The 22166-nt window shown below is 39.8% G+C and overlaps 1 protein-coding gene across 2 annotated transcripts in view; it reads left to right on the top strand.

Annotated features, from left to right (window-relative positions):
* ACSS3 (acyl-CoA synthetase short chain family member 3) overlaps positions 1-12112 on the top strand; it is a 173670-nt gene extending 161558 nt beyond the window's left edge. For both annotated transcript variants that reach the window (XM_075012266.1, XM_075012259.1), the window contains 3 exons: positions 6496-6595; positions 6688-6863; positions 7153-12112. In XM_075012266.1, the coding sequence (XP_074868367.1) occupies positions 6496-6595; positions 6688-6863; positions 7153-7221 (345 nt within the window). In that variant the 3' untranslated portion in view covers positions 7222-12112. The remainder of the gene's footprint in view (positions 1-6495; positions 6596-6687; positions 6864-7152) is intronic.
* Positions 12113-22166: the final 10054 nt, after the last annotated feature.

The raw sequence follows: 22166 nt of genomic DNA, 5'->3' as shown, positions 1-22166 counted from the left end.
TGTGTGGGAGCCTGTGGCTGAGAGTCTCTGAGCCCAAGCTGACAGACTCAGGCATGTGAGGCTCACACTATGATGCTTAAAATACCTATGTAGACATTGTGACTTAGGTTCTGCAGCTGAGGAGCGGGGTGAGCTTCCAAGGCCAAAAATCCATCCCAAGGCACAACATGTATTTTTAGCCCTGGAGCATGCGCCACGTGAACACAAGTGTTTGGAGATGGGCTGTAAGATTCAGTGACACTCCCTGTAGAGATGTGTCTACAGAGACTGGAAACCTCAACATATATATTTCTGTTATGACTTTATTGGGTTCAATTTCTTTGATTTTTTTAAAACACCACACTTTTCTGAAACTTTGGGAAACTTTAAAAAGTCGTTAAATGTAGATTTCCAAAAACACCCAATGCTGGTTTAAATGCTGCTCTCACTGAAATCATTAGTAACAGATAGGAAGCCGTGCTAGTCTATACACTATCGCAACAAAAAGCAGTGGCTTTTTTTTCTTGAAAGTGCTACTTGACTGCTTTTTGTTTTGAAATCATTAGGAGTTTTATCACTGGTGTCAGTCACAATTGAATTAAGCCAACGATGGAGGCTGGTAGTTTCAAAGCATTGCACCCTAGTTCACTAATATAGTATACATATAACTACAAGAGTTAAACTAAGCATTTAAAATTCACATTTGAGACTCATTTCCAGATTCACTAACCTGTCCAGATCTACTGTAACTGCCAGAAGTTGTAGCATTTCCCTGAAGCTCTCTTACAAGTACAGGAAGCCATGCAGAGGGAGTGCAAGAAAATCCTGCTCATTTGGCATTAGGCATGTGGTATGTTTCTTTAGACTCTGAACTTAGCAGATGAGTGAGAACTAATTTTGCAGTTTTTTGCTTTACAAAATATTTGGAATATATAAATAGGTCTGTACATTTTATTTAACATTTGGATTTTAAAGAGTAGAAAACTTGGAAAAGTGCCAGAGGATAGGTTTATGGACTCTGTTGCTGCACAAGCTATGGGTTGCACAAAAACAGTGCGTAAACCCCCTGGATCCACCTTCCTGAGCATTTACATTATATAAGGGGAATCTATGTGGACTACAGGTTCCACTTCCCTGGTCCGGCATGGTCAGGACCTGCAGCAGTAACTCACACACCTATGTGTGGTTAACTGTCCAATTTAGTGGTACCTAGACCACTTCACAGAAAAAGAATGTGTCCTGTACAGTCTGAGGTGAGAGCCAGCTGGTCTTTAGCTCATGCTGTAGAGGCACCTGCACTAAGCTCCAGAGGTCCCAGGTTTGAGCCTGCCTGTGGGTAGTTACACAGAGCAGAAACTTTGTTGGACCAGAGGAGATTTCCTGCCACTGTCCCCACAACCCCCTGGGGGTTGGGCTGCTCACCTATCTGGTGCTGGGTGGGCACCCTAGCGTAGGTTGCTACTGGTGCTCCAGCTTATGCTGCTAACGATTCTGGGAGATGCAGGGCTGCTGGGGATGCATTTCTAGCCCAGCATGTAGCCCCATGGAGCTGCTAGGAGAAGCTGGCTCAAGCCTGGCCCCATGTCACTGTTCCCAGCCCCAGCCTGGCTCTGTGGGGCTGCCTGGGGACACTGGCCTGGGCCCTGCACATTGGCTTCCCCACAAGGTTGCTGGGGGATGTGGACTCCTGCCTCTGCAGCTTGGGGCTGCCATGGACAGCTCCAGCCCCCAGGAAAAAGCCAGAGGACATGGGCTGCAGCTTGTCCTCCTGCCTGGCTCTCTGGTCCCGGAACATCCCTGGTCCTGCTGGATGAGGGATGTCCCAGAGAATGTGGGTTTTGGGAGGTACATCATGTACTGTGGTATTAGCAGTTATGCTCCATGCCATTTCATCATCCAGGAGCATTACCAGGGTATCCTTCCTCCCTGGTGCTTCTAAGTGGATGGAATGTCCTCATGGGTTTATGAATAATCTCACTTAAATGAGAGCTTCTCTACTCTAAAAGTGCAAGGCTAATGTAGATTGGTTCAGAACTGGGAAAATAAATATCAATATCACCTTCTTCTCCCACCCTACAGTCCTGTAATGTGCACACCACCTGGGAAGGAATTGTTCCCTCCACCATGATCCTTTAATGTAAAGGCTGTCACAACACCATATCTAGGTATCTAATCACTTGCCACTCCTCTGATACGAACTTTGCAAAAGGCAACTTGTGCTGCCATATGAGACCCATGCTTCAAGCCCCAGAATAGGGAGCATGTCTAAATCAAGAGACAGTGGGTGAGATACAATAGCATAGCACATGGTAATTAAGCAGCCTCTCAATGTTAAGTTATTCAAGGGACAACACTGGCCCTATAGCAACCCAGAATTGGCAGGACCAAAGGTGGCTTGAAGTGACACAGCACAGAATCTCTCCACTGATCTTTTTACTTCTGTACCATTAAGCAAATTATTCAGCTGGTGTTCCTTATCTTTCAGAGTGGATTTGAAGCTGATGAAGTGGTTGGCGGTGTGAATTACCTGATGTTTTAGTATTTTATCTCTTTGTACCATGTGAGCTTTCTCCCTAGTCTTTGATTCCAGTCACTTGTTTATTTCTCAGCCTTCACCCCTGGTGTTTTGTAATTTTGTTCCCCTGAAAACAATAAATGCTTAATCACAGGAAAGTACTTAGGTTTTTTGAGTTCATCTTTTATGCAAAGCTAAGGAAAGCAAGACTGTAGTTAAAGTTTACAGAACAAATCGCTATTTAAATGAGAAAACAGAAACAGTAACACAATTAACTCTTCTGATAAGTAAACACAGGATTAGAAGCTGTTAATTTTCCTTTACTTAAATGACAGTCTCCTTGTCACACATGCATCTGTTTTAGCTCTATGGATTTGAGCAAGGTTTTGCTCAGCTTTTTGACTAGCAATCGTAATTTCACAATGTTGCAATCAGAGTTATGTATTTCACTAAGGCTATGTGTAAGTATCCTCAGAGTCTCATGAAGCTACAAGAGTTACCATTTAGCCTGTCTCTCAATTAATAGTTATTACCTATTTGTGTTAATTTCAGCTTCCATCTTGTGCTCAGTGTGTGTGTGTCTCTCTCTTTCAGCTGGAATGGCTTGCCTTTTCTCTGAAGCAAAGTATTAATACTAACGGGATTCAGTGTGACTAGTCCCTTTCCTGACTGTCTGTCTGCTTCTGTAGGAAACAGGAATGCATCCTGTTTCAGTGATTGCCATTCTAGAAACATTGCATCTTATTTTAATTTTCCTGGTTTCTTATTTTTACAGGTTTTTTATTTTCTGTACTTCTGTTTTACGTGCTATTTAAAACTTTATTTTTAAAGCTTTCCACTAATTTTTAAAGCTGTTATCTGGGACTTATAAATAAGGAATCCTTCTTTCTCCTTCATAATTATCTCTAAGCTTTTTGAACTCCATGGAGGATACTTGGTTCAATGTCAGGAGTAGAAGCCAAAAGAATGCACTGGGAGCAATGGTTTTAGAAGAGCTTAGTACATAGACAAAAAATGGGAAGCACTGAACGTAATGGTAGTTGCTGAGATTATAATGTCAGGTTGAGGGTTATGGCTGTTTTTATATAGTTATGCATTTTGTTTCTCTGGGGTACACTGAATGTTTCATGGCTTTTTCCTCTGCTTTGACATTATTTTCATACCCCACTCTCAGGGGTCTAAGTGCTTAAAATTTTCCCTTTTCCCTTTGGCTGTTTCTACACATGCCACTTTCCTCCGAAAGTGGCGTGCTAATGAACAGCCCAAAATATGCTAATGAGGCATGGATGCAAATTCCGGATGCCTCATTAGCATAATGTAACATGGTTTGGAGTCTGGGAGACAGTCTTCTGGACTCAAAAACAACATGTAGAAGCATGGCCCCCGCGGGGGCCTTCTGGAAGATCCGCCCCCCCCAAGGGCTGCTCTTCGACACGGTGTTTTGGAGTCCAGAGGAAAGTCTTCCAGACTCCAAACCACGTGACCTCATGCTAATGGAGTGCTGGGAATTTGCATCCATACCTCATTAGCATATTTCGGGCTGTTCATTAGCATGCCACTTTTGGAGGAAAGTGGCATGTGTAGAAACAGTCTTTGTGTGTGTTCAGTTATCTATGTGGCTGTGTTCAGTTATGTGCTACGTTCTATTCTTTACTCATTTGTATTTTCCTTGATATATGCGAAAAGCAGCATGTCAACTAACACTGCTGACTGAACAGGCAAAGGAATCTTCAGGGATTGCCACGGACAGACAAAGACTTCCTTTACTGGCAGTTTGAACTTTTGCAATCCAGCTATCAGGGCCAAATAGACCTTCATTTTAATGAGGGAATTCTTGAACCTGCAAAAAGAATTATAGCCTGTTCCACTATCTCAGCGACCTGAAAGAGAACTGAACAAATGTTTCAAGATCTCCATAAAGGGATTGAGTATTTTTATTCTTATCTGCCACTATAGTTCCTGCTTCCTTCCCCAGACATGACGAAGATGTATGTTGGGCCAAAATTTTCACCAGCAAAAGTTGGGTCAATAAAAGATATTATATCACCTACATTGTCAACCTCATCTCTAGTAGTCATTGAAAATAATAAAGATCACAAAATGAGAAAAATATCCAAAGAAATTGGATCCATTTGGCCATATGAATTATTCAGTGGTATCTCTTCAAGCAAGGATTGAAAACTATTTGGCTATGCTAGCCAAATATAGTTATATAAAATGCGACAAAATTGCAGATTTTTGGAAAAGAGTTACCTCTGGAGCTGAAGGATGAATTTAAATTGATTTATTATAGAAACCACTCTGCAAGTAGTTTTAGACTCTCACAGGCAGAGGTGTTAGATCAGTTGTCACTGGAATTTCCATGAGAAGGGACTTGTTTTTATCTACATCAGGACTACATAAAGAAATGAAAATGCAGTGAAAGATCTATGCATTCAGGGAAAGGATCTGTTCAATGTGAAACAGATGAAACATTACACTCTATGAAGGATTGTAGAGCCACACTCTGATCAGTGGTGCTTTACATCTCTGTTTTTAAGAGAAAGCAATATAAGTCATGGTTCTCTTCAAGGCAGAGATCTGAACCATTTATTTTGTTTTATCTTTATTATCAGAAACAGCAAGATGAGTTTAAAAAGAGAGAGCAATTCCAAAAGAGCAGCCTGTCCTCTTCATTCTCTACTCAACCATCTCATTCTCATACACAATAATTTTGGCATTTCTGTGGAAGTTAGATTGTGTGGATTGGAGCCCTTCCCTTCCTTTTTGGTACCTGCTTTGTCTCCCCACCCCACCCCAGATTACCTGTGTTTCATTAATATCACACTTTAATATTAATATTGCACTTTTAGATCTTCTGGGTCATTTAGAAAAGGTACACTTTCAGTTCCATACCATACCCCCCCGCATGCATCTTCTTCATACTTTTTGCAGGGACTAATCTCATGTATCTCACGCATCAAGAAGAATTGCCACTTCTGGAGTTAGTGGAAGTGTGGCCAATTCCCTTAGCCTTTGGGAAAAATGGATTTTATTATGCATACTTTGTTATACTGAAAAAGTGTATTAGACCAGGTATTCCATAGTAAACCTCAGGCTCCTCAACACTGTCATCACAGTATAAAATTCTGCATGGTGACTCTGGCATTCATTGTACCTTCTTTATATCACACATTCTGGTTCAGTATGCTCAGTTCTCAAGATACATGTTTTCATGTTGCAATACATCCCTTGCATAAGAAATAGTTTTCTTTCCAAATACCAAGTGATCATCATCCATTCCAGGTCTTTCTATTCAGACTCTCAACCTCACCCCCACATGCTTACAAATGTCCATTGGTAGTATCTGCCAATACGTAGCACTGAGGGATTTATAGGCGTTTTACGTATGTCTTTGCTAATAGTTAAACAGGGAACATCGACTTGCCATCTGTCCTCAAACTTGGTTTTAAAGATCAGGCCCAGTTCATGCAATTTATAAGCCTGGAAGACCAATGTGAAACAGTAATGCTTTCTGAGTTTATTGTTGGTCTGGGTTAGCACAAAGCAACATTTCAGATAAATGACTTGTTACCATACTGCAAAACTTGTGTTTCATTATGGAGTTGTTTTCTTAATTCTTTAGTTATGATTGAAAAGGCGCTTTAGTTCTGAGTCCTTGTTTTGCTTACAGTGGGAAAGATTATGGTAGTACATGTCTGAGGTGTGATGGATCAGACATTCCATTAATGTACCAGCAATCACTTGCTCATTCCTTCCTGCATGGTTGTTTGAAATATCAATTATATTAACATAATATTTTTCTGGCTAAGATATTGTGGAATGATTTAAAATGTGACATCATTTTAGTATTGCTGCAAGCAATTCATTGTATTACCTTGTTGATTGTATATTGTGGTAATTAAGGATTGTCCTTATTTCCATTGAACCACTGGATTTTCTGTGCTATCTACATAGAATATCTACTCACTCTTTGAATTTTATTTTGTTTTCTCCCTCAGTCTGTTCTTTCCCATGGAGCTGTGGCCGATTGTGCTGTTGTTGGCCAAGAGGATACCTTAAAAGGTCTTGTCCCGTTAGCACTATGTGTATTAAGAAATGGTGAGAGCTCATTACTGTTCATAGACTCATGTCTTATGTCACTAAGAATTGTATAATATAAAGTAGCTACAGCATCTGAAATTCCTCACCAGGTATAAAGACAGAGGAGAAGAAAGTTATGGAAGAAATCGTTAAGTATGTTCGAGAAACAATTGGTCCAGTGGCAGCTTTCCGAAAGGTGGTGTTTGTGAAACAGATCCCAAAGACACGTTCTGGCAAAATACCACGTTCGGCTCTTTCTGCACTTGTCAATGGTAAACCGTATCAGGTAAGCTGTTGGTGCTCTTTATTTCAATGAGTGATGCTAGCTAGCCCCTCACCAGAAGTAACTCCATCTTTTGATTCTTTAAAGTATTTTGTTATGTTTCACAATATCTGACATTGTAACCTCATTTTATTTTTCCACGGTATATTTTATCTTCAACATGTTTATAAATGCTTTTTGCTTGATTACTTTAGAATAAATTAGCATTAGAGGATTTATTGAAACCATTTCTGCTTTGCTCGTGTGGTATTTGGCAATTCTCTATCATGTGTTATTTTTTTTCCCCTCTCAGATAACACCAACCATTGAAGATCCTGGTGTGTTTAAACACATAGAAAAAGTGCTTAAGGAAAAAAAATAATGTGACCTTATCCATCTTTCATGGTTATTTTTAGTAAGCCTTCTGACACTTGGACTACATGAGAACTATTGTATTTGGTAACACAGTAGTATGGTATTTTGGAAGTCTGAAATAACCTGGTGTTAATTTTATCAAACTGTTGCTGCTTTCTCTATCATATCATCATGGACTATGAAACATTTTCAGTTTTGGCAGTGTTTGTAATTGGTGTTATACTGGAGGCTTCAATAGGTAAGAAGTGGCTATGTACAGTGCAGAGTTTAACAGAGCCTTGTAAAGAGGGTTCATAGTTCCATAGAGTTCAAGGACAGAAGGGACTTTCAGATCATATAGAATGATTGTCTATATAACACAGCTTCTTAGTCTCACCCAGTAAAGCCTGCATTGAACACAATAACTTTTTTCACTGAAGCATAACTTGTTTGGCTGCATATGTGTCCAGTCCTGATGAGATGATGGAGAATCCAACCACTTCCCTTGGTAGTTTATCCCAGTGATTAATCAACCTCATTGTTAAAAATGTGTGCCCTTCATTTCCCATCTGAATTTGTCTAGCTTCAGCTTCCAGCTATTGGTTCTTTTTATACATTTCTGAGGTAGATAAGAGTCCTTTAGTACCCAGTATTTTCTCCCTATGAAGGTAATTGTATACTGTAATCAAGTCACTTTGCAACCTTTATATGATAAAATAAGCAGATTGGGCTCTTTAATTCTCCCACTATATGGCATTTTCTTCAGCTCCTGAATCAATTCTGGGTCATTTTTTCTGCATGACTCCCCAGTTTTTCAGCATCTTTTTAAACTGTGAACACCAGAACTGTGTGCATTATCTCAGTGTCAATTTCAGTAGTGCTGCAGCGAGAGAAAATCATTTCCCGATTCCTATTCCCATTTATACACACACACAAACATTGCATTAGCACTTTTAACCTCAGCATCCATCATACTGTGAGCTCATGCTGAAAAGTTCCACTATTACCCCCTAAATCCTTTCCCAGATACAGTCTTCCATTCTGTGTGCATGGTTTACCCTCCTTGTTAGTGTGCAGCTATGCATTTGGCTGTATTGAGATGCATTTTGTTTGCATTGGCTCCAGTTGCCAAATAATCCAGATCAATCTGCATGACTGCCCAGGCCTCATCATCATTTACCATTTCACCGGTCTTTGGTGTCATCTGCAAATTGTATCCCCAATGATTTTTATTTTGACTTTCCACTTACTGATGAAAGTGTTGAATTCCATTGGCTTCTAATATTGGTCCCAGTGGATTCCCACTAGAAGTATCTCCATTCGATAATGATTCACCATTGACAACTAGTTTTTCAGAGATGTCAGCCAGTTCTGAATCCATTTAATGTATATTTTGTTGATACCGCTAATTGTTTTAATCAAACTATTGTGTGATTCTTAGTCAAAATAACTTAGAAATATGTATATGACATCTATGTTTTTGTCTTTTATTAAGCAAATCCCTAAGCTTTTCAGAAATGAAATTAGGTTTATTTGACAAGACCTATTTTCATAACACCCTCTTGCCTGGCATTAATTAGATTCCTGTCCTTCAATTGTTTATCTGTTGAATCCTGGCTCAGCTTTTCCTTTCGTTTGCCCAGCAATGCTTTTGGCTAACAGGCCTATATTTACCCAAGTCATCGCTCTTGTCCTTTTTAATATTGGCACAGCCTTAACATCAGTTTGGTTACCAATAGACCAGACAATGTGAGTACATAATCTTACTTAAATTAAAATAGAAAATACAACTGTTTGTTGATAACTTCTGCCTTTTCTGCACCATTATTGACAGTTTTACCATCTTCACCTAGTAGTGCCCCTATGCCATTACTAGGATTTCTTGTATTTCTATTCTAACTTAAAAAACCCTTTTTACTGACCTTTGCCCTAGCAGCCCTGAATGTCATCCTCATGTCGTTAGCTTATCCATTTCCTATACTTCACGTATTCTAATTTATATGAATTGCTTTTCATTTCTCTTTATTTCCATTTGTCGAATATTGATTTTTTTATTTTAATTCCTAATTGCTGCCTTCACTTTGCCACTGAACAAGAATATGGTTGCCTGATAGTTTTTCATGTGTATTGTTAAAGTAAAGATGCACCACAAATAGAGGGGGAAGAGGGAAGGCTAAATTAGGACTGGATATCTTTCAAAATATATTGTAACTCATACAAAAGTTATGGGTTTGATGTAGAAATTACAAGGTAAGGTTCTATGATCTGTGTTACGAAGTGATTCTAGATAATCATAATAGTCCCTTCTATTCTTAAAATCTGATTACGGCTGACTAAGTAGATAACTGGGATAACTGAACTGTGTATATGTGTACCACTGTTGAGCTAACTACATGTTTCAGGCTAACAGTGAGACAAATGAGCACCAGTGGCTACCACGTAGCATGATGACTATTGGCTAATTGATGACAGAGGTCCTATTCTTGCAAGGTGCTGAATACACCCTTTTGCCTTTGAGTCGTGGGTGGCTGCAGCTACTAAGGATGTTACAGGATGGAGCCTGTACTGTTTTAATGTGTTTTAATGTGTTTGTGTTTCAAGTGGTAGCTTTTAATGCTTAACAAAATAAATCTGTTACTTTTAAATAAATACAAAATTCAGGCACATTTTAAAAATAAATTCAAAGCAAGGAAGTCAGCAATAGGTGAATTTAAGAGTTGCTACAATGAAAGAAACACTTATTTCCTGAAACCATGCTAAGGGAGAATCCCCTAGTGACGTTCTTTCTAGGATCTTCTGTTATTTTCCAGATCTGTCAATAGCTGAAGTATATATTTTGTTTTAGAGAGTATCTATGGAGACTAATAAAACTACACTTTATTTTTTTGCTCTGGGGGTTTGGGTAGTATTGCCTGAAAAAGAAATCATCCAGGACAACAGTCATCAGCTAATAAATAAAGGTAGGGAGCTGTAGAGCTGTTAAGTGTCACTGTACAGGAACCAGATAAAAAAGCAGGCTGACCATAATGGTGAGCCTGCCATATGTATAAAAGTGATACCCATTTGGATACACTGTTGGGGCCTCTCTGCAAACTACTCTGGGTGGGTGAGAGGCTCTGCGTTTGCAGGATGGTTTGCAGGACTGGAGCCCTAGCTGCTAACTGAAAAAAATATTCCAGAACATTTTTACCTTGTACTGAAACCCTTGGACAAAAGCAATGAAAGAGACTGGGACCTAGTACGATGAAATAAACTACTACACTTATCAGACAGAATGTGTAGAGTCACATAATAACTGATGCTATAGTAACTTTATTCTTTACCAAGCATTTGTATGTAATAATTCATCCTGTTAAATTTATATGAACTCCACCATCTGGTTAGGGCCCAGCAGCATGGCTAGCCACCACTTAATAACTCAAAATAAGGGGTTGAGGGAGACACACAGTGGATAGGTCTTCTGCAATGGTTTTAAGTTTCCACTCATGAGACACTTTGTGATGTGACTAAGTTTGTTCATCTGAGTCATCTTATTAACTTCAGTTAAGTTACTCACCTGTCTGTTTGTGGGTTTGAAGCCTTTATTTCCTCAGTTTTGCTATTAAAATTATGTTGTGCTGCTTTCTCTTGCTACTGAATTTGCTGTCTCTGTAGGCATCAAAGATGGTCTCCATGCACATACTGTAGCTTTGGAAGGAAGCTAGAGAAGGCTATGTGTATGGTGCAGTACTGTCTGCCTTGGATTCATTAGCTAACTGATGTTAACCTGAAGTGCCTTGCTTAATATGGAGGGAATCAAAAGCTCCAACTTCAGAAATTTTCACTTAGGGAGTGTAGTTTCAAGCTGAAGCTTTGAGGTATGAAAGTGCAAAAAAAATCTAAATTTACTGACCCTGCCACCAGAGACTTGCACAATAGATATGGCATGTACACCAAGAAGCTTGGTGTGTACTGTCTTGCACATTGAGTTGTTGTTTAGCAAATACCGAAATATTTTTGGAAAAATGCCAAATATTTTTGTGAAGACCAGTATAGCAAGCTGTTTATTCAAACGAGACTTCTTTAATGAGGCACTAGTTTGGATTCAGATATTTTATCCTGTGGACTGTAGAGTTGTATGCTACTTTCTTTCCTATGTAATAAAATCAATGAACATTTAAAAGTAAATTACGCTGTGTTTTTTTCTTTTGTAAAGAAAATTTCATTAAAAATGTCCATGAAGTGGAAAAGTAATTATAGGGAGGAAGCTGCCTTGTGGTTAAGGCCCTACCCCAGGCCTTTGGAAATTTGCACCATGTTATTAAAATGTCACAAGCTCCCTCTGCTCCTGTCCCCACACTATCAAAATAACATAACCCACCATCTCCCACTTTAACTCCATTTTCTACTTTTTCAAGCAGGAGGGTGTATGTGCAGCACTTGACATTGAATAAAACCATCCTGGTAGACTTCCTAGTAGGCTTTGTTTGTTGGTTTGTTTGTGAGTTAAACTATTGCTTACCTGTCTACTGACCTGAAGGCATGATGTAAATTTGTAGTGTTTTCTGTGGATAGAGTTGGGGTTATAATTGTGCCATGAAAAGAGTGTGTTACCGTTGGTATATCTGAAAATGGAGTAGCCTCTTTAAATGAAATGTCCTCTCTCTCTAGCTGACAAGTATGATAGCCATGTTAGTCTGTAGCTTTGAGCACAACAAGAAGTCTTGTGGCATCTTATAGACTAACAGATATTTTGGAGCATAAGCTTTCATGGGCAAAGACCTGCTTCATCAAATATGCCAGGCTTTGCATTGTATATATGTGACATGACCCTGGGTGGTACAGTAGTGTAGAGATAAATAGATCAAAGATGCCAGATATAAAGCATTAGTAGAAATTATCAACATTGGAAATTGTGTTTCTGGGTTTTTAACTGGTGATACAAAAGGCATTAAAAAAAACTGTTCGGCCATGATGGTATTGTTTCAGCCTGTATTTTTTATGCTCGTGTTTGCTGGTCTATGACATTCACAACTCTGCCTGTCATGTGGCCTTTTCATGGCACCTTTGTATAGAGGCATTCTGCGTCTCCAAGCAAAATTTATTTTTTGTACAGCATGGCTGCTGGCTAATAACTTGTTTCAGTATACCTGAAAATAGCACAGAAGTGATTAACAGTTTTTTTTTTAAAGAATGTGAATAGACTTGAGCAGTAATTTGAAAGCTGCTAGTGCTTTTTTGTGTGTATTTTAAATGAGTGTAAAGTAATGTTGTGACATCCTCCATGGCCATCTTAGCTTGGCTGAGATAAAGGTGTTGGAATTTAAATCCCATATATAGTAGACACAGCTTTGTGAACTTTAACAGCATAGTAGCTGTTACACTAAAACCCTGAATATTTTTATTGACAGTGGGTGAGGAAAATCTGTCACCATTTGATTGACTGAAATTTGTCAATAGTGGTTTGAGCATTGGTGTGATAAACCCACAGTTGCGAGTTCAATCCTCGAGGAGCCCACTTTTAAGGGTCTGGGGCAAATAGATAAAACAAAACCTGTCGGAGATGTTGTTTAGTCCTGCCAAGAGGGCAGGGGACTGGACTCGATGGTCTACCAAGGTAATATTCAGGAATAGTTTATTTTGGAATAACTCTGGAATAAGCTATTCTGGAATAATTTTGCCTTGGTGTGGATATCTGAGAATGGGTTTGAATGGCTACTACAGTAACAAGTTTTTAATTTTTTTCTTTTCTGGAATTGTTGAGAATGGCAATCTCACTCATAACTGGGGGAAAGATAATTAAACAAAGGCTCTGGGTCAGAACTGTTCACATCCAACTTAAAGCATTTATGGGTTTTTCCTCCTCTGAACTCCCAGAAGATTTTATGTTAGATGTAAGTCTTTCTTGCAGAGGTATGTAACTTCTATTTCAGGTCAGAGAGATTTGCTTATTTTCCCCTCTCAGTTTCCCCCATTGCCCCACTATGTTGTTCCTGGTTTGGGCTGAGACCATATGAAAATTGCAAACAATAAATACTGAGCTGGAACATAATGAAGCGTTTGCTCAAAAGATAGAAGAACCAATGTTGGAGTTTGCACTGTTTTTACTTATGTTTCTTCACTCAAACAATCAACGGGGAAAATACTGACATGAAAGCTAGTTAAGCCTGAGAAATTTAAAATTATGTCTTTATACTCTCTCTTTGCTGTCTTTAAAATTTGATCAAATTCACCATATCCTACAAATAAGCAAGTTCAGTGCTCCCTCTAGTGGCAGACTCAACATTGCAGATTTTGATAAATGCTGCTGCCTGGGAAAAGGTTCTTATGCTTTGAGATGTGCCAGCCCTCCAGACTGCTTTTCCATGTTCCCAAATACCTAGCATTATTGATATTAAACACAAATAGCACTGAATATTTTTATTGACAATGGGGGAGGAAAATCTGTCACCATTTGATTGACTGAAATCTGTCAAATGAAAATAGACAATAAAACAAATGTTTTAAGTACGTGCAAACATTGCAGATCAAAATACAAAAAGAAATAACTAAAAGACAGATCTTAAAATAGTATCAAGCAGCAGAAAAATAGCAAATAGGTCAATGACATTATTAAATAGGTCTTACTTTAAACTTCCCATATAAACAAAGAATAAACAACACTAACACCACCAAATAAAACCACAGCAGGTAATAGTTGTTCTTCTAAACTTTTATACACTATGTATTATCATTCTGTCTTTCAGTTATTTCCTCTGATTAAACTGAATTTCAAGATGTCTCAGCAAGGCCAGCTTGGCTAAAAGCATAACGTTAGACAGGAATCTGTCTAATGCCCAGTTACAATGAAGAAATGGTGGGTTTGCCTTTTTTTTTTTAAAAAAAAATGTAATAGGAAACTTCAACATCAGATTCTTTGTGGTGTTCAGATTTTTACATCCCATGCTGGCTGGCATCTGAAGATCTTGAAACAAAAAGGTGGCTCTTCTTAAAGCAAGCTTCTTCTTGGTCCACAGGTAACACAGGAGAATGTTTGTTTGATTTTTCTAATACGTTATTTTTCGGTAATTGCTTTTGACTCTTGTTAAACAGTTTTGTTGGTTTTGTTTTTAAAAGGAGAGTGAGCCATCACAGTGTTTTTCTACAAGTATTACAGGTATCTGGTGTTTCTGCTTGACTTTGTAGGTCCATTTTGGCTCCAGTTCCAGCTTAAATCATTTCACATAATCAGAGGCAGGTGTTCAGTTTTAAATATTGACAGATTTTAAAGTAGGAACAGGTTGAAGCTTCTAACTGCTAAACATATTATTTTGACTGTTACAATCCAAAAACTGTAAAAATGGTGAATGGAAAGATACAAACATTATTGTTGACACCATATTGTCAAGTGTTTGCACTGAGACCCCATGTACCATAGATTTTATTTTTAAAAAAATCATATTTATATCCATTTACATACACATTTTAAAAGAAATACATACACAATAAATAAGTAGATGGCTAGTATTTTACAAGAAAACTGATGAACAATGTAAAAATGAGTGGCGCCACTGGAAAAACCATTGGATGTGCACTACTGCCAATTTTTATGACAGATAATTGGTTTTTGATTTTAAAATTATGTAGGTATTTTATTAGTCTTGTATTAAACTAATCCATAACGCAATACATGAAAAGAACGTCACATTTTAGCTTGATAAAACTTTGTGTTCCCTTCCCTATTACCCTGTTCCTCAAGAAACTGTTACTGCTCCTTTTTCCTAAGATACTGGTAGTGCACTTCAGGTAAAGTAGAAGAAAGAGATGACATCTAAAGAAAACATAAGAACATTAATTAGCAAGAGTCTTGATTATATCTTTTTGCCCAAACTTGTTTTACAGTGAGATCAATGAAATACCAAAGTACTTCATACTGTATTTCAGGTTTTGCTCCAACCTGAGTTTGAGCGAGATTGAATTTACATTTATTGTACATTTTACATTTCTTTCTGCGTAAGTGAATGAAATGTGTTTGAGGGAATCTTGGACTTTTGGCTACCAAATAATGAACTAGGTCATTGGTTCTCAGACAGGGGTGTGCGTACACCTGGGGTAGGCAGAGGTTCTCCAGGAGATACATCAGCTCCTCTAGATATTTGCCTAGTTTCACAACAGGCTACATAACAAAGCACTAGTGAATTCAATACAAATCTGCAAAATGTCACATTGTTTAATCACTTACTAACATGCAGCAATTATTTTTCAAACACTGAAACGCAAGCAAACTGTACAGTAAGTTATAGATTTAACATATTATAAATTTGAAAGCCACAAGAAAACTTCCAATATAAAAAGTTAAACTATTTCCACTACATACATTAATTTTATGTCCTCCATCTTGCAGACGGTCAAGGACAACCAACATTAGGGTCCTACCTACTTGTATCAAGAACCAAAGATGCAAAACCTGTTTGTTATATATGGAGATTAGTCCATCCATTGCAGAACCTACAGTTCTTTTGCTTGGTTGAGCCTGGAAGCTTAAAGCCTGCACTTCAGTGCTCCTTCCCCTAATTCAAGTTCTTTCTTCTCTTTTGGGATCAAGGATAGAGAATATTCTGAGACTCTAGAACTGCAGATTACTTGAGAAGAAATCAAAACAGAGGGAGAGACAGAGTCCACTGTTTCAAGATCTGGCAATTGTTCCATGGTGGGAGAACCAAAAATCCCATCATGACACCTGCATTTCATGGGGTATTCAGGTGCCCTATGCTTGAGGGTTGGATGGTGTTGCATGAGCTGACCCACTACCACGCAAGTGAGCTATTTCCAGTCTAAAGCCAGAAGAGACAAGTATGTATGTTTAGTTTCCTGCTATTTCTTCATGTGACTAAGCACTGGGAGGAGGTTGTCAGTCATATTTGGACTTCAGGCTACTGAATAAAGAACTAGGTCATTGCTTCTCAATCAGGGGTATGCAAAGGTTTTCTAGGGGATACATCAACTCCTCTAGATATGTGCCTAATTTTACAACAGTCCACATAAAAAAGCATTCCTAAATTCAGCACAAACTAAAATTCATACAATGATTTGTTTGTAGTGCTCTGTATACTCTATGCTGACATGTAAGCATGATATAAAGGGGTGTGTGTGTGTGTGTGTGCGTGTGTGTGATTACATACACACACACATGATAGCTTTCTTTGATAGGATAACAAGTCTTGTGGAGCAGGGAGAAGTGGTGAATGTGGTATACTTAGACTTTAGTAAGGCATGAGATACAGTCTCACACGATCTTCTTACCAATAAACTAGACAAATACAACTCTGATGGGGCTACTATAAGGTGGGTGCATAAGTGGCTGGATAACCATTCACAGTCATGCTGGAACGGTATAACAAGTGGGATTCTGCAGGGGTCTCTTATGGGACCAGTTCTATTCAATATCGTCATCAATGATTTAGATATTGGCATAGAAAGTACGCTTATTAAGTTTGCAGATGATACCAAGCTGGGAGGGTTACAAATGCTTTGGAGGATAGGGTCAGAATTCAAAATGATCTGGACAAACTGGAGAAATGGTCTGAGATAAACACGATGAAGTTTAATGAGGAGAAATGCAAAGTACTCCACTTAGGGAGAAACAATCAGTTTCATATATACAAAATGGGAAGCAACTGTATAGGAAGGAGTATCTAGGGATTTAGAAGACATAGTGGGGACCACAAGCTAAATAGGAGGCAACAGTGTGATGGCATTGCAAAAAAGCAAACATGATCCTGGGATGCATTAACAGGACGTTGTGAGCAAGACCTGGAAAGTCATTCTTCCGCACTACTCAGTGCTCATTAGGCTTCAACTGGAGTCCTGTGTCCAGTTCTGGGCACCACATTTCAAGAAGGATTTGGGCTGTGTCTATACTACAAAAATAACTTCAAAGTAAGCACCTTCAAAGTTGTGTGTCTACACACACACACCCTACTTCAAAGTAGGGTAGTACTCCATTTCCAGGAATGGAGTAAGGACTTTGAAGGTGGGCTCCCTACTTTGAAGTTAATTTCAAAACAAGGGAAAATGGGTGTAGACTCTCTGCTGGCTGAAGTGGTGCCTAACTTCAAAGTTAGTTCCTAGTGTAGATGCACTTATAAAGAAATTGGAGACAGTCCAGAGAAGAACAACAAGTATGATTAAAGGTCTGCCTAGAGAACATGAGTTACAGCGGAAGACTGAAAGAACAGGGCTTGTTTCGTTTAGAAAAGAGAAGACGTGGAGAGGGACATGATAGTGGTTTTCAAGTACCTAAAAGAGGGGTACAAGGAAGAGGGAGAAAAATTTTTCTCCCTGGCCTCTGAGGATAGGACAAGGAGCAATGGACTTAAACTGCAGCAAGAGAGGTTTAGGCTGGACATTAGGAAAAAACTTTCTAGGTGTCAGGGTGGTTAAACACTGGAATAAATTGCCTAGGGAGGTTGTAGAATCTCCATCACTGGACATACTTAAGTGCAGGTTAGTTAGACATCTATTGGGGATGGTCTAGACCAGTGGATCCCAATCTTTTCAAGAGGGCAACCCATTTTGACAATTCAGTAAGACTTTGTGACCCAGTGCAATTCAAAACTGGGATGGGGGGAGGAATCCTCGCCTGGGGGGAAAAAAACATATAAAACTTGATTTACTGACCTCCCCGCCAGGCTTAAACCCCTCACCAGGCTTAAACCCCAAACTGCCTCCCCACTCCCAAACCACCCTCCCCTCAGGCTTATACCCCCTGCAGCACCAAAACACCCTCCACCTACCTCACACAAATGCTGCTGCCCACCTCCCCCCCAACTGCTCCTTTGCCAGGCCACCACCACCACCTCCCCATGGCCCCCCACCCCCCAGTCCTCCACTTCCCTTCCACCCATCTGCAGCATGGGCAGTTCCCTGCTGCGCTGAACTGGGACTGACTTTAATTGGTTTAATGGCCTGATCTCTTCTGCTGGCTGTTAAACCAATTAAATTGAGCTCCATTTCAGCATGGCAGGGCAGGGACTAGGAACGGGAGGAGTGAGCAGTGGCAGCAGCAGAAGCTGCAAATGGCTCCTTAAATAGCCATATGGTGCTCAGACCTGCCCAGCTGGTGACCCTTAGAAAATCTAATGGTGACTCATGTTTGGGTCCTGACGCACAGGTTGGGAATTCCTGATCTAGACAGTGCTTGGTCCTGCCATGGGGGCAGGGGCCTGGACTTGATGACCTCCCAAGGTCCCTTCCAGTCTAGTGTTCTATGATACTATGCATATTCCAGCCCATTTATTTTATAATATATATTAAAAAGGAGAAAAATAAGCAATTTTTCTCAATAATAGCATGTTGTGATGGTGGTGTATTTTATATCCTTTATAAGTAGAGCCCTGCTCAGATCTAAAATTTGTATCAGCATCTGTACAGGAAGGGTGCAGTATTCGCAAATTTAACAATCTCAAATTCAATTATTTGCCAGTGTCTGGGGGAATTAGTTTCAGTTTCCTGTGCCGGGCTCGACAGGCGGAGCAAGATTCTGAACAGCTCTTCTTCCAGCCTGCCAGACACAGTCACTATTGTAAGAACCCACTTGGGTTCACTGATGTGGCGGGGGTGGGGGGGTGAAGAAACGTATGTCCCCCCCCCACCCCATTGCGCACAAACCCTGTGCCAGGGCAGCGTGGACCAGGATGGGGGGAAAGGCCAGGGTGCGGGGCCATGATAGCTGTGTTGGAAGGCAGCCCAGCCTATGTAGAGCGGGGGCATGGCCTGGCCACTGACCAGTTCCCCCACAGTCCCGCCGTCAGGCTCTGCCTCTCCCCACTAGAGCCGCTTACAGTGCCAGAGCCCAGGAACCCACTGAGTTCTGCTCCTCTGGCTGCCCAGATCTGCAGGAAGAGAGAGTGATGTTGGGTGGTGCATGGAGCAGCTCTGGGAGTTTTCTTTTGAACCCCAGCAGGTATTTGTGAAAATTAACCATTTGTGAAGGTTCTCAATACCAAAGCCTTGCAAATGTCATGTATATGCAAAAATGAGCCATGGATAATCACACTGATATCTGCAAATATAAAGTGAATATATGCAGACATACGTGCAGAGTTCTATTTATAAGCAAGTAGTTTTTAAGCGAAAACAAAAAAGCAGTCAAGTAGCACTTTAAAGACTAACAAAATAATTTATTAGGTGAGCTTTTGTGGGACAGACCCACTTCTTCAGACCATAGCCATACCAGAACAGACTCAATATTTAAAACCAAAAACAGTAATCAACGTTGACAAATCAGAAAAAAATTACCAAGGTGAGCAAATCAGCGCACAGAGGGGCAAGGGCGGGTGGGGAGTCAAGAATTAGAATAAGCCAAGTATGCCAAAGAGCCCTTGTAATGTTCCAGAAGATTAGCATCCCGGTTCAGACCATGTGTTAATGGGTCAAATTTGAATATGAAAGAGAGTTCAGCAGCTTCTCTTTCTAAAGCAGACTGAAAATTCTTCTTCAACAAGATGCAAACTCTTAAGTCATTAACAGAATGGCCCACTCCATTAAAATGTAGACTAACTGGTTTGTGGATCAGGAATGTTTTGTGTCCATTAACTCTGTCTGAGAGAGGTTGAAGACTGTCCAATATACAAAGCAGCTGGGCATTGTTGGCACATGATGGCATATATGATGAGGAGCATGAGAATGTGCCCGTGATTCTGTGAATAACCTGGGTAAGTCCAGTGATGGTATCACCAGAATAGATACGTGGACAACATGAGTCTGTTCTGGTCTGGCTATGGTCTGAAGAAGTGGGTCTGTCCGATGAACGCTCACCTAATAAATTATTTTGTTAGGTTTTAAAGTGCTACTTTACTGCTTTTTTGTTTTGATAGTATATAGACTAGCACGGCTCCCTCTCTGTTACTTTTTAAGGCAAGTGTATCTTGTGTGTCCCCAAGACAATCAGTCTCCTGCCAGGGGTACAGTGGAGTCACTGTCCTCGGTCCATGCTTCACTTTGTTCAGTGGAGATGGAAGACATCTATGTTGTTGTATGTTTCTGCCACAAGACAGTTGTTTCCAATCCTTTTAGGACTCATCTGCTCCCTCAGTTTCTACAAAGATTCTAGTAAATACATTACTAACCTTCTCCTTGTACACCAAGTACAGGTGTACCCTTTCCCAGGTCCCCTTGTTCTCTCTGTTAATAAGGTCCAGTATCCATGGGTAACTAACTGAACATGTGTTGCAACTCTTTGCTGTGATTAGTCGTAGGCACCAGACTAATAAAGGTACTTGTCTACTGAAATACCTTATGAGCCCCACTGAGTTTTCTTCCTAATCGTGACCTACTCAAGTTTATTTTTTGGCATGTTGGACCCTCAGAATCTGATACCCAAGCACCACCTTCATCTTCAGTTGCTGAAGTCTCTCCTTTTGTACAAATGGTATTCATCACTTTCCCTTGAGGAAACACTAAGAAGTTGGGTGTAGCCTAGTATAATTTGCTTCACATGCTGCTTGAGCTCTCCCTTCTACCTTTTCTCAACTAATTGCATATCACCTCAACTATGATTAGCTTGGCTTGACGTACTCTTTTGGTTCAGTACAACTGTACACATACATTATCCCTTCAACTTTACAAGACAAATATGTGAATGAAAGGGCAAACGGTGGTATAACAGAATCATCGCCTTTTGTTTTATTCAGCATATTTGCCATCTACAGCTCTCACATTTGCTTATATATAAATTTTTATTAGGATAATTTTCTAGCCTGGACATTTTTGCAGGTTTATTAAAAACAGTGAGTTAGATGAGCTAAATCATAACACTACTATATGCCCTTTATAAAAAGGGGAGTGGGAATTAATAAAACGATTATTACATTAATAACATTTTAGTCATTCATGTGTTAGGGATGGGCAACGGGATTTGAAATTAAAGGAAGAAATGATTGTCTGATGGGCAAGATGAGTTGTAATAAACATTTAATTGCAAAAGATTAGCCAAGAGTATTGAATGAACAGACATCACTAGTAATGGTCCTAGAGAGTATATTCAACTTATTGTATACCATTCTATAAACATATTTTTGTTTCAAACACGACAGTACAGCTCCAGTAGTGTTTTTGCTGCTGCTGCTGCTGCAGCTGCTGCTTCTCAATTTTTAGCTTGGTACAGTAGTATCAGGTAATAACAGGGCTCCAGCAGTAACAGACTGACTGGTTAACTAAGTTTTTTTGTGTTTGTTTTGTTTTCACAGTCCCTGACTTTCATGTATTCTTTGAACTTTCACAGCAGTTTGATACTCCTTGGGGTATATCACCGTAAATTACACTGTCTACACTTTCTACATTGTAATTTTCAAGATTAAAATAACAACTGTTAATGGCTGCATCAACTGAACTAAATCAGCATTTGTTATGAAGTAGCACTGGACCCAAAAGGACTCAGGCTGCATCTACACTATGAGATACATTTGAATTTAAGGCAGTTAGTGTGATATAACCACTTGGCTGTCTTCACTGTAAATACCATTAACTCAACTTAGGGAGCACTAATATTAATGTTATAATATCGTTGGCACCTGCTGGGTGTAGCATCAAGCCTGAATTCAAAAGTTTGATTAAAAGTCAGTGTGGAAGTGCCACACCTTAAAATCGCATTTATTAGCCTCCAGCGGTGTCCTGTATGTAACCCACAATGCCCTTCAGTGCTCTGCTCTGAGCACTGCTCTCCAGGTGTGCAGGAGTTAGGTAGCAGGCAGACAGTGTGAATTTCAAAGCGGGAGCAGCAAGCCTTTGGCTGTGGGCTCATGTTTGTATGAGAGCCTGAGAAATCTTTCTTTCTTTGCTGCTAGCGCTGAGTGCATCTACCCATTACAAATAGCACCTGCAGAGAGTTCGTGGTTCTGTCTCTACACTTGGTATTTTTTTATGTGCTGCCTGGTGCCAGCTGGTGTCCCGCTGCACCACATGGCAGCAAGGCTGGGGGGGGGGGCGGTGACTGTGCTTGCATAAGAGGCTGAG

The sequence above is a fragment of the Carettochelys insculpta genome, chromosome 1 (assembly GCF_033958435.1).
Source record: "Carettochelys insculpta isolate YL-2023 chromosome 1, ASM3395843v1, whole genome shotgun sequence".
Taxonomy (NCBI): domain Eukaryota; kingdom Metazoa; phylum Chordata; order Testudines; family Carettochelyidae; genus Carettochelys; species Carettochelys insculpta.
This window is presented reverse-complemented; position numbering and strand designations above follow the sequence as displayed.